The 15,875-nt window shown below is 39.9% G+C and overlaps 2 protein-coding genes across 2 annotated transcripts in view; one reads left to right on the top strand and one right to left on the bottom strand.

The window, feature by feature from the left end:
• The window catches only part of fkbp11 (FKBP prolyl isomerase 11), a 182,013-nt gene that overhangs the window by 158,089 nt on the left and 8,049 nt on the right, over positions 1-15,875 (bottom strand). The window lies entirely within an intron of this gene.
• pfkmb (phosphofructokinase, muscle b) lies at positions 6,094-15,002 on the top strand. The gene is made up of 22 exons (XM_052077038.1): positions 6,094-6,275; positions 8,658-8,731; positions 9,101-9,178; positions 10,161-10,350; positions 10,455-10,620; positions 11,241-11,285; positions 11,453-11,561; positions 11,643-11,738; positions 11,824-11,916; positions 12,030-12,155; positions 12,264-12,328; positions 12,423-12,486; positions 12,569-12,715; positions 12,828-12,898; positions 12,989-13,076; positions 13,216-13,368; positions 13,459-13,623; positions 13,908-13,969; positions 14,033-14,144; positions 14,226-14,325; positions 14,406-14,511; positions 14,711-15,002. Exons 1-22 carry the CDS (start codon positions 6,191-6,193, stop codon positions 14,850-14,852), a joined length of 2,337 nt encoding a protein of 778 aa, XP_051932998.1. The 5' UTR covers positions 6,094-6,190; the 3' UTR covers positions 14,853-15,002.

The raw sequence follows: 15,875 nt of genomic DNA, 5'->3' as shown, positions 1-15,875 counted from the left end.
ATTGTGTCAGGAAACAGACGCATGCGCGACGCCACAGTATGCTCACAGCTTCAGCGCAGGAGAGCTAGACAGTTAGACACAGACAATTAGACAAGATGAATCGCGGGAGGTTTCGATTGTGTGCAGTTTTGCTCCCGTCTACCCGGGAATCTTTGCAGCTGTTTAACAGCAGAACACCGCAACATGGTAAATGAACATCCCAATGGCGTCCTCAAATAATATTTGCATGCCTCAGACATTGCATTCACCTTTAGTGGAAGAACAGCACTGCACATTCCTGTGCTCCCTTGTGTCAGTATTTAAAATGGTTCTTAACTCCTCTTCTGATATATTTTTTTCAGTGATTTTAGAGGGGATGTGAAAAGGGGAATTGTACAAGTGAAAATAATATTTTTGTTTTCATGTTTAGTATTTATTTTGGTAAAATGAGTATTTTGTTTTCATTCATGTTTTGCTTTTGTTGAATTAAGGGAAAAAAAGACTACTGTTTAACAAAGTTAAAGTAAAAATGTTTTATTTCCCTAAAAGGGCTATTTCTATTATTAATCAAGCACAACTTAACAAAATAAAAGAGTTCCTCTGCCTCAACGCAATACCTCTCATTATTTGCTGTGTACTGGCAAAGTGAATAATTGTTATTTTCATGCACCCCATTATTGGTTGGTTGTGAGGAGTGTTGATTTGTATAAGCTTGGCTTGACCATACTAAATTGGCATGTAGCCCTGCTCCCCATGACTGCCGTGCATGGGACCGGACCTTGGTTTTCTAAAAAAAAAAAGTGGACCTACAGCCTTTCTAGTTGAGGACCACTGGGCTATTGTGTATGATAAGTGATTTGGACAATGGATGACTGGATGTATTTAGATTACAGTTTATTATCACTTGCAGGGACAGCATTTCATTACCAAGTCACCAAAACTAAACTTATCGCCTCCAAAATGCAAATTTATGGAGAAATCATGGGTGAATGATGGAATGCTGAAGGAAAAATGTAGACTCATAAGGAACAATGATAGTATAAGAAATGTAATCATGTGGAAAGATGTGGAATGATATCGAGAGAAATTGAATGTTAACGCTAATCACTGCTAACTCTGCGGCGGAGTTATTGAGGAGACTTGGTGTGGAGGTGGTTAAAGAGCTTTGCTGTTTTATCATAGCGAGGTAGAAGTGCAGACTGGCTCGCTTACGGAAACATTTTCTAAAATGGGTAGAAGACTTGAGTTTTACTTTAATTGTTCAATTTCACACTCGATGGGCGCTCATGTACGCCGAAAAGATGACTAATTTGTAGGCATACATTCAAAAAAATCTATGTTGTACATTGAGTCCACTTTTAGGGAAAAAAATACATCTTACTTCATGTTTTCATCATAGATGTTCACTTAACTGAAATACCTCCCATTAACTCATTCAGCTTTTTTCATAAACATTAATCTGCTGCATTCCACTGTATCAACAATGCATCATTACGTGTCATAACGATATTATTATTTGGAGAGAATACAATTCAGTGATTTATGTGACTGCAAATAAAAGTCTTACTGGAAATGCCTCATTAATTAGTCATCCTTAATTGGTCCTAAATGCCATTAGCGCACAGAGTGTGGTTGCCCTGCCTTCATTATTAACTGTGATCTGCTGAAGCATTTGCACACACACAATTTGTGTTTTTGTGCACGCCCATGCCAATGCACAGGCTGGCTCAGCTTTGATCAGTGGGGCTTGGCATTGGTTGTGGATGGTGGGGGTTGGTGGCTCACGGTGATGCAGTGTGGGTGCGGGGGCTCGAGCCTCCCACTGCTACTGATGAAGACGAATGAGCTAACAAGACATGACGGAATTGCTTTTGGAAAAGGGGGGGGGGCACCCAATGCAGTGGCGTGATGTTGTGTTGAGGGCAGCTGAAGGGGCAAGTTGATTTATCACTCCAGTGGCAGATAACCGTCTGCCCCCCTCCCTTTCACCAAAAACCCAACCCGACTTATTCACTGTGACCCTTTGGTCTTTAATTAAAGCCCCCAGCTTTACCCATCATCCCATCTGTGTCCTTATTACAAGAGTCACACCACATGTCATATAGATGTGAATGACAAGACAACATTATACATGATGGGGGGGGGGGGGGGGGAGTGGAATTGTTGGTCAGTGAAATGCCAAAATGTCACAACCATGTTGATTTTACATTCAATTACAACCTTGCGGTCAGGGGACTTGGGAGGAAATACAGAGATGGAAGAGAGTAATGAAGCTGGGAAGCTGAAGGTCAAAAGAAGAACGGTAGAAAAAGTGATGAAATGGAGGAGAGGAGGAAAACGGGCTGATTAAGGTATGTACATAATGTGAAGGGGGTATCAGGGATGACAAATTGGGAAACAGTGCAATCCTCAGAGAGGAGGAGGGGAAAATACATACAGGTATTAAATGGAATAGGAGTCCAGGGAGTGAGATGAGGTCTTCAGATGAATTCATAAAAGACCCACGGAAGGAAGGGTGGTGGAAAAATATTTTCAATAATATATTTAGAAGAAAATGGCGCACAAGCAAACAAAAAAAAACACTGCTTCACTAATTTGTCAATTACAACATGATTGGTTTGTAGATGGTCTTGTTAGCTTTGAAATAAATGGGTATTGGCTATACAAGAGTTTCCAGATAACACATTTCTTTAGTGAGGCTTGGCAGGGAAGAAGTGTTGAAAGTTCACCCCTCACCATTTATCACTGCAGTGTCATTCTCTCCTCTGAAATATCAGCCTATTAAAACATTCATTGAGCTGATTAAACTGCAATAAAACCTGGCAACATTTGCAGCGACACTCTCAGTGATTTATGAGGGGAAATGCTTGGTATGCGCTTTCCCAACGTCGATAAACATGAAAATGGCCACCACCCCGACAGTTGACACCAAGAGACTCAAGTTTGATATGTAACATACAATATTATGTGTACGTAGCAATAACAACATCATCAATTAACACTAAAATATGTGAAGGTATTTTAATTTTACTGTGGTCTCATACCACGCGCCGTAAGTGCAACGTGGTCTCCAACTGCCCACCTCACATGCACAGCTGACTACATCATCCGCAAGGGGAGATATTGCAGTTTACATGGTGTCAACAACATAGTTCTTGCCATACAAGGGTGAAGCTTCATAAAAAAGAAATTGATTTCAATTTCAGAAGAGTACAAAACTCTATGAAAGTCACAAACGGCATCTATTCCATTGTTATACGTGAGCTTCACTCTGTTAAGATGGAGGTCATATTCTTGGCCCCAATTTTGTAGTGTCAGTTATATATTTTATTATATATATGTTATATATATTATATTATAGATATTATGTCATTTATATATATATATATATATATATATATATATATATAAAACAGACTGGAAGACTGGAACAGACTGTAAGAAAATTTGGTTCATGGGAAGAAGAGGGGACCCAATTAAAAAAATCCATGACAACTATCAAAAACTACCGTAACTTGCATGTAATATGTTATTTGTGCTCGAATGTAGTAATTACAGTGGGTACTAGACAACATGATATTATAAGTGTGAGGGGTTAAGAAAAAGTCAGGAAGGATGTGGTCTTAAGCGACCAAGTTCCATTCAATCTCAGTTGCTGAACAGAAATTGGATTCCTTCTGGAATAAACGAACTCATGTCATTTCAAAACGCTTTATGCCATTTCAAAATGGCATACAGCACATTGAATAAAACATACCCCGATGGAGATGTCCGTGAGGACCGTCTGTGATTATGTAACAAGACCTGTCTGTTTCACTTGGCGATCTTGACAGGTTTAGTAGGATTCTGATAACTGGAGCAGAAACAAGGTCAGATTCTACCAAAATCCAGTTCACATTTCACTGCATTAACTGAGGCGGAAAAATTCAGTGTAGAAATGGTGTTGTATTGATCTGTATGGGTTATTACAGGCTGTGCAAGTGTTAACACTGTCCAGCAAGACAGCAGGGGTGATTATCTGGAAATGGCCTTATTGATCGCTTCGGGGCTGTGCCTCAGGAGAGGTCTGCTTGTCCCTCAACGTGCCTCGCTTTGGATAGATGTGACACATGCGCACACACACACACACGCACGCACGCACACAAAAGTGAAATCCCAAGTTGAGCTGTGTTTTTATGAAAGTCTTTTTGTCCACAGGGACTTAAGTGACGCAGAGATTATTCTCCTGAGGGATAAGGAATTGCAACCTCCATAGAGGACATAAACTGAAAATGTACCATTAAGTTTACTCTATACTGTAAACGGTTCTGAATTATATTGGTTCATGAGCTCACATACAATACTTTTTATTCAAAAGCTCAGAATCGATAATTATCATAAGATAAAATAAGATAAGTTAAGATAAGATAAGAAACCCCCTACTTGTCTCACAATGGAGAAATTCCCAATTTACAGCAGCAACATTTTGAAAGGGAGAAAATAAAAGACAAAAAGTATATGAATAAATATAAATCTAAAATATAAAATAAATATAAGCATATTCAAAATGGGTGAGGGGGGATGGGTCCAGGTTTTCAGAACCGTCTACTCAATAGCCTGACAGCAGCGGTACCTCTCCTTCTTACAGTGCGGGTGTATCAGCTCATGATGTTCAGAGTTGTAGAGGCTGAGGGAAATTGAATGATAAACAAATCTTTTACATTATTGGGATGTATCTATGTGGCAGGTAGTATTGAAGTATAAACACTTTATTCCTCTATCCAAAAACAGTTAGTAATACAGTACGCATTACTAAAATGTGTCCCAAATTTGTGTGTGAACTGGCATGATGCCTGCTAAAATAATAATAATAATAATAATAATAATAATCTGTACCGAAATGTCATATTGTCGTGTCTAATAAATAATATTGAGATTTGGCCATCATTTTGTTATCCTGTTTACACTAAATTGAACAATAATTGAACAAACTATTATAGGTGACTGTTCAAAACTAGTAATCCATCCAATCTGTTCCGTACAAAGTATGATACGATGAGACGATTCAACATTTTTGTGGTTTCTCTGTCATAACAGCCCTACAGGGAAGCTGTAACTCCTAAATGAGTAGTGTGACACCCCTGATTTAGATGGTTTTGTTACTCTAGCCCACTGTTGACTGCCTTCTTTCTTTTCTATCGCTGCAATCTGTTTTGAATGAAAAGGCCAATCATCAATCAATCTCAGAATGAAAAGTAATTACTTGTCAATGTTTAATGCAGAGTCTAACAAGCACAAGAATCAAACAGGAGACATCCAGGACTTGAGCACAGATGTAGTTTTTGCTGCACCCAAGTGGCCAAAATGTATGTAGTTTTGGATTTGTTTTTTTGTAGTCATGTTTTTATGATTACAGAACGTTTAGAATGGGGATGGGTACAAGTAGAGCCCCCCCCCCTCCCTTTCTTTTAGAAATTTAGAATAATAGAAAAATATTTTCAGACATTTATGGGTCATGCTGCTGGTATCAATTTATTATTAAATTCACCTGTCAACATTATTTTCACTGTAATTCTTATGTTCAATTATTGCATCTTATTATGAGACATTTTAAGCATTTTATAAGTGCAGCTGTAATTTATTGGGGGTTTTTTTGTGTTTTGTGTCTAAATAAAATTTGATTCGTTTGTCAGAACAGGAATACACAAAGTGCTGATTTCAAACCACTAAACCAATGCTTTTCTGCATTTTCTGTTTCACTTGTGTGCAATGAAATTGAGGTCTTTCAAGTAAATTGAAGCACTCCCTTTTGATTTGTTAGTGTTCATTATTTTTGGAAGATACTCTCTTACTGTTGTAAATGTGAACGTATGCAACTTTACTTCAATGAGTCCATTTCAGTGTAGACGGCAATCACTCATGCACCATTTGCGACACACAGTGGACTCATGAGATTTGACAATGAAGTGTTCAAAATAACTTGTAGTTGAAACTGTATATGTGATTACAAAAATAACCCCAATGTATCCCCTCGGATGTCCGGAATGAGGGGCTTGAAGTGTCTGTGTCAAAATGCGTTGGCAATTATGTCTGCCTCATCGTATGTCAAGTTGTGCAACATTTGCGAATGCTGTTACTCTCTGAGGTCAGTGTGAGAGGTTCCTTGCAGAAGTGCTGCAGGGGTTTTCACTCTGAAGGACTATCTTCCTCGGTCAGCCTCAACTCCAGGACAATGGCAGAAACTGTTTCGGTTGACCCTACCAAGATGGGCAAGGGTCGGGCGATTGCAGTGCTGACCTCGGGCGGTGATGCCCAGGGTGAGTGCTGGGGTTTCAAGGTGTGTGTGTGCGTGTGTGTGTGTGTGTGTGTGTGTGTGTGTGTGTGTGTGTGTGTGTGTGTGTGTGTGTGTGTGTGTGTGTGTGGAAAGTCAGGTTGAGACTAAAGTACAGCTTTTTGCATAAATGGTCAGTTGATGTCAAGACAAGTCTCTTTTGGGGCGGATGTTAATTTGAATGTGTGTTAAACATGCTAGCATAACGGAATATGCATAAAACGATTTAAACAAGTATAAATGATGTTCATGGAAAACAATTTCTATCTTTTTTTCCCCAGCAAGAAATCTGAACTATTTTGAATAGTTTTCTATTTCAGAAAGTGAGGCCAATTTTCTACTGACATTTCAACTTGTTTTCCCCTCTGACCTTCTTCTAGCTGAAGTCTACCATGCTACAATGTCTCCACAGTTTTTCCAGCCTTAATGAATTCTTACTACACATTCTCAATTGGCAATCCTCCACAGCGATTCATTTTCACATCCCCAAAAATCTTTTATATCTGCCTGTAGCTAGGGCAGAACAATTTTTTTAAAAATTCATTACGTTTTTTTTTTTCCTCTAAAGTTTTTTTAAGGTCCCTTTACCACACATTTTTAAACAAACACGATCACTAACTTAATCTGTATTAAAACTGACAATATCAGATTCATTACAAATGAATGGCTTTGTTTTATAGGTTCAATTAGAGTTGTTAACTTACGAAAATCACTTTGACTTTTTTAAGCGTTCATAATGACAACTTCACAAAATTCTTTCGAGCTACTTGTTATAAAACAGATTATAACAATAATTCAAACAAATCTGTGGCTTTATCATTACAACTTGTTGTGTTATGAAACAATTATATGTAAACATGGGGGGTACACTTCTTAAGCCCTGAAACTGTCCAGAAACTCAAAAGTAAATAAAATATACATCCATAAAAAAATAAAGCCTTCTGACCAACCGAAATGAAGCAGAAGTACACTTTTTTCACCCCAAATTACAGGCTTTACGACTTTGTGACTAAAATTGAATTTTACATTGTTATGTTCATTTCAATTCAATGAATTGGTCACCCCCCCCCTTATATCTGCAGAGCTTCTTTTGCTCATCTCCCTGTGACATAGGATCTATTTTCCTCTCTAATTATAGAATCATGACCTCTCTGTCATGTGTTATCAAATCTGTGAAGTAAAGTGAGTGAGCAATGCCAGGCTTTTCTGCTCTTGCTTGTAACATAAGACAAGATACTCTTGGCAGTCTCAACGTCAGTGTATCCACACCTTGCCCTTTAAGTGTCCCCTGATTAATGAGGGTGCAGCAACAGCCTTTGCTGTTGCTTTTATTCATTTCTATACCGTTAAAAAAAAGTTTTTAAAAGAATGATTGTCACAAGAGTCAACTATGTCTTGTGTGATTAAAAAAAAAGAAAAAAAATACCCGTTGGCTAGTTTCAACAGAGCTTGTCCTTATTAGGGCCACGGGTGATGCCAACTGCACTTTAAGTGAGAGGCCCTGGACTGGTTTTGACTGTTCGCCACCCAGTCGCAGGCCACATAAAGACAAACAACAGTTCAAACTCACATTTACACTGAAGGAGAAGAGAGCTGAAAGCATTGGTATCAAAGTCATTTTTGTCACCGGCCATGTCAAAGAGCCATTATGACTGTGAACCCAAATCAATATCTGAACACCTCATATTACATTTACAGAACAAATTGATGAATAACTAGTATTGAAATCAGAGGCCAGCACCTGGCCCCTCGGCCTTGAGTTTGACACCTGTGGCTAAGAGTCTTCAAATAACATTTCATGCATGTTTTCGGTGGAAAGAAGCTACCTGGAGAAAACCAATGCAAACATAGCCATTGAATTCAAACTCCATGGTGAAAAGTTTCATCCATCCATGTTCTATAGCAGTGTTTCACAACCTTTATTGAACAAAGTCACCCATTTCCATAAAATGAATCAGACCCAGTTTAATTGAACACAAAATATTCTCGCAAGAAGCCATAATTTATTTTCTTATATGAATGGCAACAGGTGGGTTCGTCTATTTATAGTACCTTCTGCCATCTAATGGAAGAGATTAACCTGTCACTGTACATAGCTAGCACGGATAGATGAACAAAGGTGTGTTTGTAATTCATAAATAGTAATAATTTGCCAAATAGAGTAGTGAGTAACTTATGATGAAAAAGTAGTATTTTGCATTATACTATTTCACAATATATTGTACTTTATATAAACCAAATCATATTTAATGATTACACCTGTGCATATACATTTTGTGAACAAAATGACATGCTTATTTTCCTGAATGTTTTTTTTAGTCCAATCAAAAGCTTGTTAGTAAACATGACTGCACACTGTGTCCTCTAGGCATGAATGCAGCTGTGAGGGCCACAGTTCGAATGGGACTGTACACCGGAGCCAAAGTCTTTTTTGTCCATGAGGTAAATTGCACTTGTATTGTTTTATGTTATTCACTATTGCTAAAATTTATTGCGAATGTAAAAAAAGTCATTTAGCAAACAAATCTTGGAACTCTGACACAAAGAAACCTAGTGTCACAGTAAGGCAAACCAAAGCACTGGACCTGTTACAAATGAATCTATCAAACAACAGTGAAAAGATGGTGCATGAGAGCAAAGACAACTTGACTTTGGCAGGGGTGTTGGACACTGGAAGTGCTCTACTCCTAGAGATGAAGGCCATGACTTGGTTTTGGCTAGCAAGGCTATTTTACCAGGAATGAGACCCTAAAACCTCCGCAAGTCAAAGGCAATAAAGTGCTCACTCTTTTTCTCTTTGTGTATTGACAGGGCTATCAGGGCCTGGTAGATGGGGGAGACAACATCCGCCCTGCTACGTGGGAAAGTGTGTCTATGATGTTGCAGCTGGTGAGAAGGAAACAAAAAGGCAAATTTAAAGACCCTGTGAAGTGATTTTAGTGGTTTGGTTTTAAAGACATTAAATATGTTGAAGGATAAGTGCTGAAAAATGTACAAAGATGGAGAACAATTTAATAATTTATTGTCAGAATGCTCTGTGGTGTTTCTTTTTCATCATTTCAGTTGTCCAGATTTTTTGGGCAAGGCTAAAAACAAGCCCAATAATGCGCTCTGGCATGAGTCAGCCCTCCACCACTAAGTATAGCGTAGAGGGACCAAACCTTAGCGCTCATGGGGACTGGCGGACCAGCCCCTGGCGCTGTCCAATTTACCTAATTTCACACACCACTCTTACTGTATGTCCACAAAACAGAGACACTTCAGGGAAAGTTAACTGTTTATGACATTCACCAGTCCGCAAGCTAGCGAGCTGGCTAGCTTGGGAGCAGACTGGCGTTGGTGTGCTTCGGTTGGTGTCTGTTGGTGTTTGTGTCCACATAATACAGACAACTCCAGGGAATGATGACTGTTTATTGAACACAGTGGCAGACATTATTGCGTTTGTGGACCATGCATATAGTCATTTAAGCACATAATGGTCGATGGAACAATTTTATTTGAAGGTACAGCAGGGTGTTTTCAGCGTCTGAAAGCTGGGTGGAGGTCTCTCAACATTATATTCATTCAAATTTGTCCGATTTCTAAACACTCTTTTCTGTGGTGTGACATTTTATTTTCATTTCACAGGGACTTTAAATATAAAACTTACCTAACAACTATTTTTAAACCCGTGACCATCAGGTCACACTCTAACCTCCTGATAAGTAATTCTTCAAAACTTTAGCCCCGACAGTGTGATTCTGTATGCCAGTGAGATGGGCATTTAAATGTCAGGGTTTATTATACAACCAGAGTCAGTCGTGGAGTTTAGGATGATCCGTCTGCCTCTGCTCTACCTTGATCCTGTTGTAAACCATTACACATTTCTCAGGGTGGAACTGTGATTGGGAGTGCCCGTTGTCAAGACTTCCGCACCAGGGAGGGTCGTACCAAGGCGGCCTATAACTTGGTCAAGCTGGGCATCACCAACCTGTGTGTCATTGGAGGTGATGGCAGTCTCACAGGTGCCAACCAGTTCAGAACTGAGTGGAGTGGACTCTTGGCAGATTTAATCAAAGCTGGTGAGGGATAATTACTTCAAATAGATATGCTCAAAAATGTCTAAACTGGGTGTACTGGTGATTGAAAATGTCTAAGACTACAATCACTTAAAACCTGTGCTCAGGTAAGATCACAGCAAATGAAGCAAAGGAATCTTCCCACCTTAACATTGTCGGCATGGTGGGCTCCATTGACAATGACTTCTGCGGCACGGACATGACCATAGGCACAGATTCTGCCCTGCATCGCATCGTGGAGATAGTGGATGCCATTGCCACCACAGCACAGAGGTCGACTAATACATGCATAAATATGCCATACCACATTTCAGAAAGGTTCCTTTCTTGGTGTCTCAAAAGATGTATGGTAAACATAAATTACAAACGCCACGTTTTTCCCTTCACTGTGGCCCAGACAATCCACCATATCTACCAAAAATATCCAGTGAGGTTCTTTGTTCAGTGTGTGAGAAGAAAGAGTTGTGGCAAGACAACTTGTTGCTGCTTCATCAAGGCAACATCCCTCTTAATTAACAATGCATTGAGCATCTGACAATTCCTGGCCAAGAACAACATTGCAGTACTGGAGCAACCTCCCAACTCACCCGAATTGCCTCTGTGTGATTTTTTTTCCAAACATCATAGTAGGTTTCATGCTTTGAAGTGATGGGCAACATCTGGAAGGCTGTGACAAACCCTTTCAGGAGTGGATTAAGTTGTGGCAGAGAAAGTTGGGGGAATGTGTTATACTCCAGGTAGATTATTTCTCAGGGAAAAACTTGGAGTTTGTAATTTGGATTTCAGATATGTCTTTTGTCACACTGGTCCTGGAATATTTCTGACATACTTCACACCATATATGACACGTGGCATTACGAGAGGCTTTCTATCGTAATTGTATCCTTATGCAGTCACCAAAGGACGTTCATCCTGGAGGTGATGGGCAGGCATTGTGGGTGAGTCAAGCCTCTGTGTGAGCAGATGTGGTCATAATGTTTATCCTACTACTGTCCAAACAACTTGTCAAAATCATAATACCGGACATCTAATCGATTTATGAATGGCCGTCTTTGTGTAAGGGTTTCTACAAACAAGACCCAAGCTCTTGACCTTTCGCACACAGGTACTTGGCTTTGGTGACCGCTCTGGCTTGCGCTGCTGACTGGGTATTCATTCCAGAGATGCCCCCAGAACAGGACTGGGAAGATCATCTGTGCAGACGACTGGCTCAGGTAAATTGGATTTGGTCCTGCACAAATGACCAATTCATAAAAATATTGGTCGTGAAGCTTATTATTTTCTGTTCCTCTTAGCAAAGACAGCTTGGCAACCGTTTGCATATTATCATTGTAGCAGAAGGAGCAATAGACCTCAGTGGCCAACCCATCAGCTGTGACTATATCAAGCAGGTCAGTGATATCATTTTAATTTACCAGACATTTTTTAATTTTAGAAAAATACAACTGATGATGAATCCAACATATTTCTATTCAGTTGGTGTCAAAAAGGCTTGGCTTCGACACCCGTACCACCGTCTTGGGACATGTACAGAGAGGCGGAACCCCGTCTGCCTTTGACAGAATCCTGGTATTCATCCATGACCTAAAATACAATATTTACGAAACAATATTTTTTTTTTTTTTTTTTTTTTACAAAGTATTGCTTGTTGAACTCTCTAAGTCTGCTATGTGATCAATCAGGCCAGCAGGATGGGTATGCAGGCAGTGATGGCGCTGTTAGAGGCCACACCGGAAACTCCTGCGAGTGTGGTCAGCTTGTCGGGAAACATGGCTGTCAGACTGCCTCTGATGGAGTGTGTGCAAGTGGTATGTCAGCCAGAGCGCACAAAATATTTATACAACAAACATCATCGGTCTCGCATACATATGAAACGCATAGATGCATAACATCAGTATGTATTCTCACATTCTTAGACAAAGGACGTCACCAAAGCAATGGCTGAAAAAAGGTTTGAAGATGCAGTGAAGCTTAGAGGAACGTGAGTCATCCACTTTTATGCTGTACATTTGGAAAAATGCTGAATGTTGCATTGAGTTATTCATGTCAGCGCATGTGCAACCTTTTGACAATAGGAGCTTCGAGAATAACTGGAACGCCTATAAAATGCTGTCGCACATTCATCCTCCAGATACAAAGGCAAGATGTGTATCACAATTTTTATATGACCAACTTCATCCTGCGTGTCTGACAAATGTTTCTATGAATCTGCACTGAACAGAGCAATATCAACATAGCTGTAGTAAATGTGGGGGCACCATGTGCTGGAATGAACGCTGCAGTCCGTTCAGTTGTCAGAACTGGGCTCCTCCAAGGTCACCAAATGCTGGCAGTGCACGATGGATTTGAAGGTTTAGCCTATGGGCAGGTAATTTCATGCTACACACCTAGAGTCTGATGATGAACGTACGTTGCCTATCCACTCGTGTACAGTATATATTTGATGAGAGAATTTGAACTAATGTGCTTTCCGCACACAGATCGAGCCTATTGGTTGGACTGGCGTGGCTGGATGGATTGGAAAGGGTGGTTCACTCCTTGGTACCAAGAGGTGAGACAGCAATACCAATTGCCGTGTTTTTAAAATTGCACTTACGGTTGATTGCCCAACCGTGATTCTTTCCTATTTCTTTTTGTGAAGAACTCTGCCGCGTAAACTCTTGAAGGAGATAAGTCTGAACATCACAAAGTTCAACATTCATGCAATTATCCTGATTGGAGGCTTTGAGGTGGGTAGTACTGCAGTATTGTTATTCGACTCATGTTGCCCTGTGGACAGTTGTATATAATCATCCATAAAATAGAACCAACATGTGTGCCATAAAAATTACATTTCACTGTAATGCTGTCTTTTTGCTCCCAACATAGGCCTTTGTTGGCGGTCTGGAGATGTTAGAGGCCAGACAGAACTATGAAGAATTCTGTATCCCTTTCGTCATCCTTCCTGCGACAGTCTCCAACAATGTTCCTGGTTCTGCCTTCAGTATCGGCTCGGATACAGCTCTTAACACCATAACCTCTGTATACTTCTTTTCAAACAAAAACCTAAACAGTAAGCAAACATTTAACCATGTCATAATGTCCCTCCCCTTTTCCAATTCCTCCTTCTAGTCATGCGATTTGATCAAGCAATCTGCAGCTGGTACCAAGCGAAGAGTGTTCATTGTTGAGACTATGGGAGGATACTGTGGATACCTGGCAACTATGGCCGGCTTAGCAGCAGGAGCTGATAATGCCTACATCTTTGAGGAACCTTTTAATATTAAGGACCTGAAGGTCTGAGAGGACTACACACACACACACACACAGTGTGTGGAAGAATTGCAGCATGCGCTCTCATGGATGTAAAATGTATTATCAAAATTGGGAACAATTTGCTCTTGATGTGATCCTCCATGCCTTTATTCATTTGGATATGTTGACTCATTTTGGCAAAGATTTCATAAAAGTATTAAAAAAATAAAGCCATCATGACCATCAGGAAAAAAAGGCATTGCACATGTTGAATTAGTCTGGTGAATCACAAGTAAGTCACGTTTTTTTTCTCACCATACTTATAGGTGAATGTGGAGCATCTGACAGAGAAGATGAAGACAACAGTGAAGAGAGGACTTGTTCTGAGGTTTGAATCAAATCCCAGCAAATCCAATTTCAAGGGGTTTACTGCCCTTCTTTTCTTCCCCAGAAATGAGAAATGCAATGAAAACTATACCACAGATGTTCTCTTCAATCTGTACTCTGAAGAAGGAAAGGGGATATTTGACTGTAGGAAGAATGTACTCGGACATATGCAGCAGGTGCGCCATTCTTAGGAAAGAGTTCAATGTGAATTCCTTTTCAGTTCCATGAATACAGCAAAAACAATACTTTGTGTTTAGGGTGGAACGCCAAGCCCCTTTGATAGGAATTTTGCCACCAAGATGGGGATCAAGGCTATCTTATGGTTGACGGACAAAATGAAGGAATGCTATCGACATGGTGGGGACTGTAATTGAAAGCTTTTGGAGCTTGATATGTTATCCATGTGCTAATATGTGTTTTAAACTTCAAATCTCCAGGTCGCATCTTCGCCAATTCTAATGATTCCGCTTGTGTGCTGGGCATGAAGAAGAGATCTTTGATTTTCCAGCCTCTGACAGACCTTAGAGAACAAGTCGACTTTGAGTGAGACATTTCATTGTTTCAGTCAAAATACTGTGCATGGATTTTCAGGCGGGTGGGAAACAAAGCGAACCCTGCAAAATCGTTCATGTTGTATCGGCATGTGCATGTGTACTGTCAATTACTGTCTAGGTGTTATTGCCAGTATTTGACTGCAATGTATTCTTCTGATTATCCATTTGGCCCTTTGTTTCTTCTGCAGACATCGAATTCCAAAAGAACAATGGTGGATGAGGCTGAGGCCCGTCTTAAAAATCCTGGCCAAGTATGACGCCCGCCTGGACACTTCCAACATGGCTGAAATGGAGCATGTCATCAAGAAGGCGGGCCAAGTTGCTCAATAGTTTTCGGTTGTAGTTATTCTTGCCATCAGCACTCCACATGAGTCCTGTGTTGGCTGTGGCACTCAGAAGTTGCAGCTTAAAGATTGTGATGAAATGAAAATAAAGAGAGCAACAAACAATCGAAAAGTCATTTTTTATTGAATGCAGACAGCCAAGGCACCATTTGCATAAAAAGAAGTCATGTCATTTGTTCGAAAATGTGCGTGTTAGTGCAATGTTTGTATTTCTGATCCACTGAGAACATTTGAATGCAAAGAACAATTTCCAAGCCTGACTCATGGTGTCGTGGTACACTTGACTGACTTATGTGTGGGCAGCATGGGATTGTTTCCCACTTAGTGACGGTGTCTCTTTATGTGCCCTGCGACTGTCTGGCGATCACTTCAGGGTATAGTTTGCCTTCTGCCCAAAGTCAGCTGCAACCCTCTTCAGGATAAGCGGTGTTGGGTTGGCTCATTTCTGGAAACTGAAATGCCATTCTCAACTTTCAACATTCTTACATAAGACTAGATATATTGTATTTTATATATACAACAGGATATTGTAGGCTTCTTACTTTACACTAATTTAGATTGTGTATGAGTAAAATTGGGTTCCAATTTCCTTTTGCTTGACTAATATTATTTTAAAGCAAGGGTCACCAGTGCGGTGCCCGCAGGCATCAGGTAGCCTCCAAGAAGGACCACATGAGTTGCCCACGTACCTGTTCTAAAAATAGTACACCAATGAAGTGACCATTTGAAAATGTTATTATTGGCATAGATTTATAGAAATAAAACTGCTATACACTCAAATTTACTGTGTCCGTTTCCTAGCATGTTAAATCGTTGTTAATTATTGTGAAAAATCATGCATGGACCTAATCATTGTCTTACATACATAAATATCATTAGTAACATACAGACTACAGTGTAATTCAATGCAATTTTAATAAAGTTGTTACTTCAGAAGTGTGTATGAAACTCGTAGTCCTTTCCGTTACTCCCCAATAAGCAGCTCTAACTTTGAAAAAGGATTGGTGGC

Source organism: Hippocampus zosterae, chromosome 9 (assembly GCF_025434085.1).
Source record: "Hippocampus zosterae strain Florida chromosome 9, ASM2543408v3, whole genome shotgun sequence".
Classification (NCBI taxonomy): Eukaryota; Metazoa; Chordata; class Actinopteri; order Syngnathiformes; family Syngnathidae; genus Hippocampus; species Hippocampus zosterae.
This window is presented reverse-complemented; position numbering and strand designations above follow the sequence as displayed.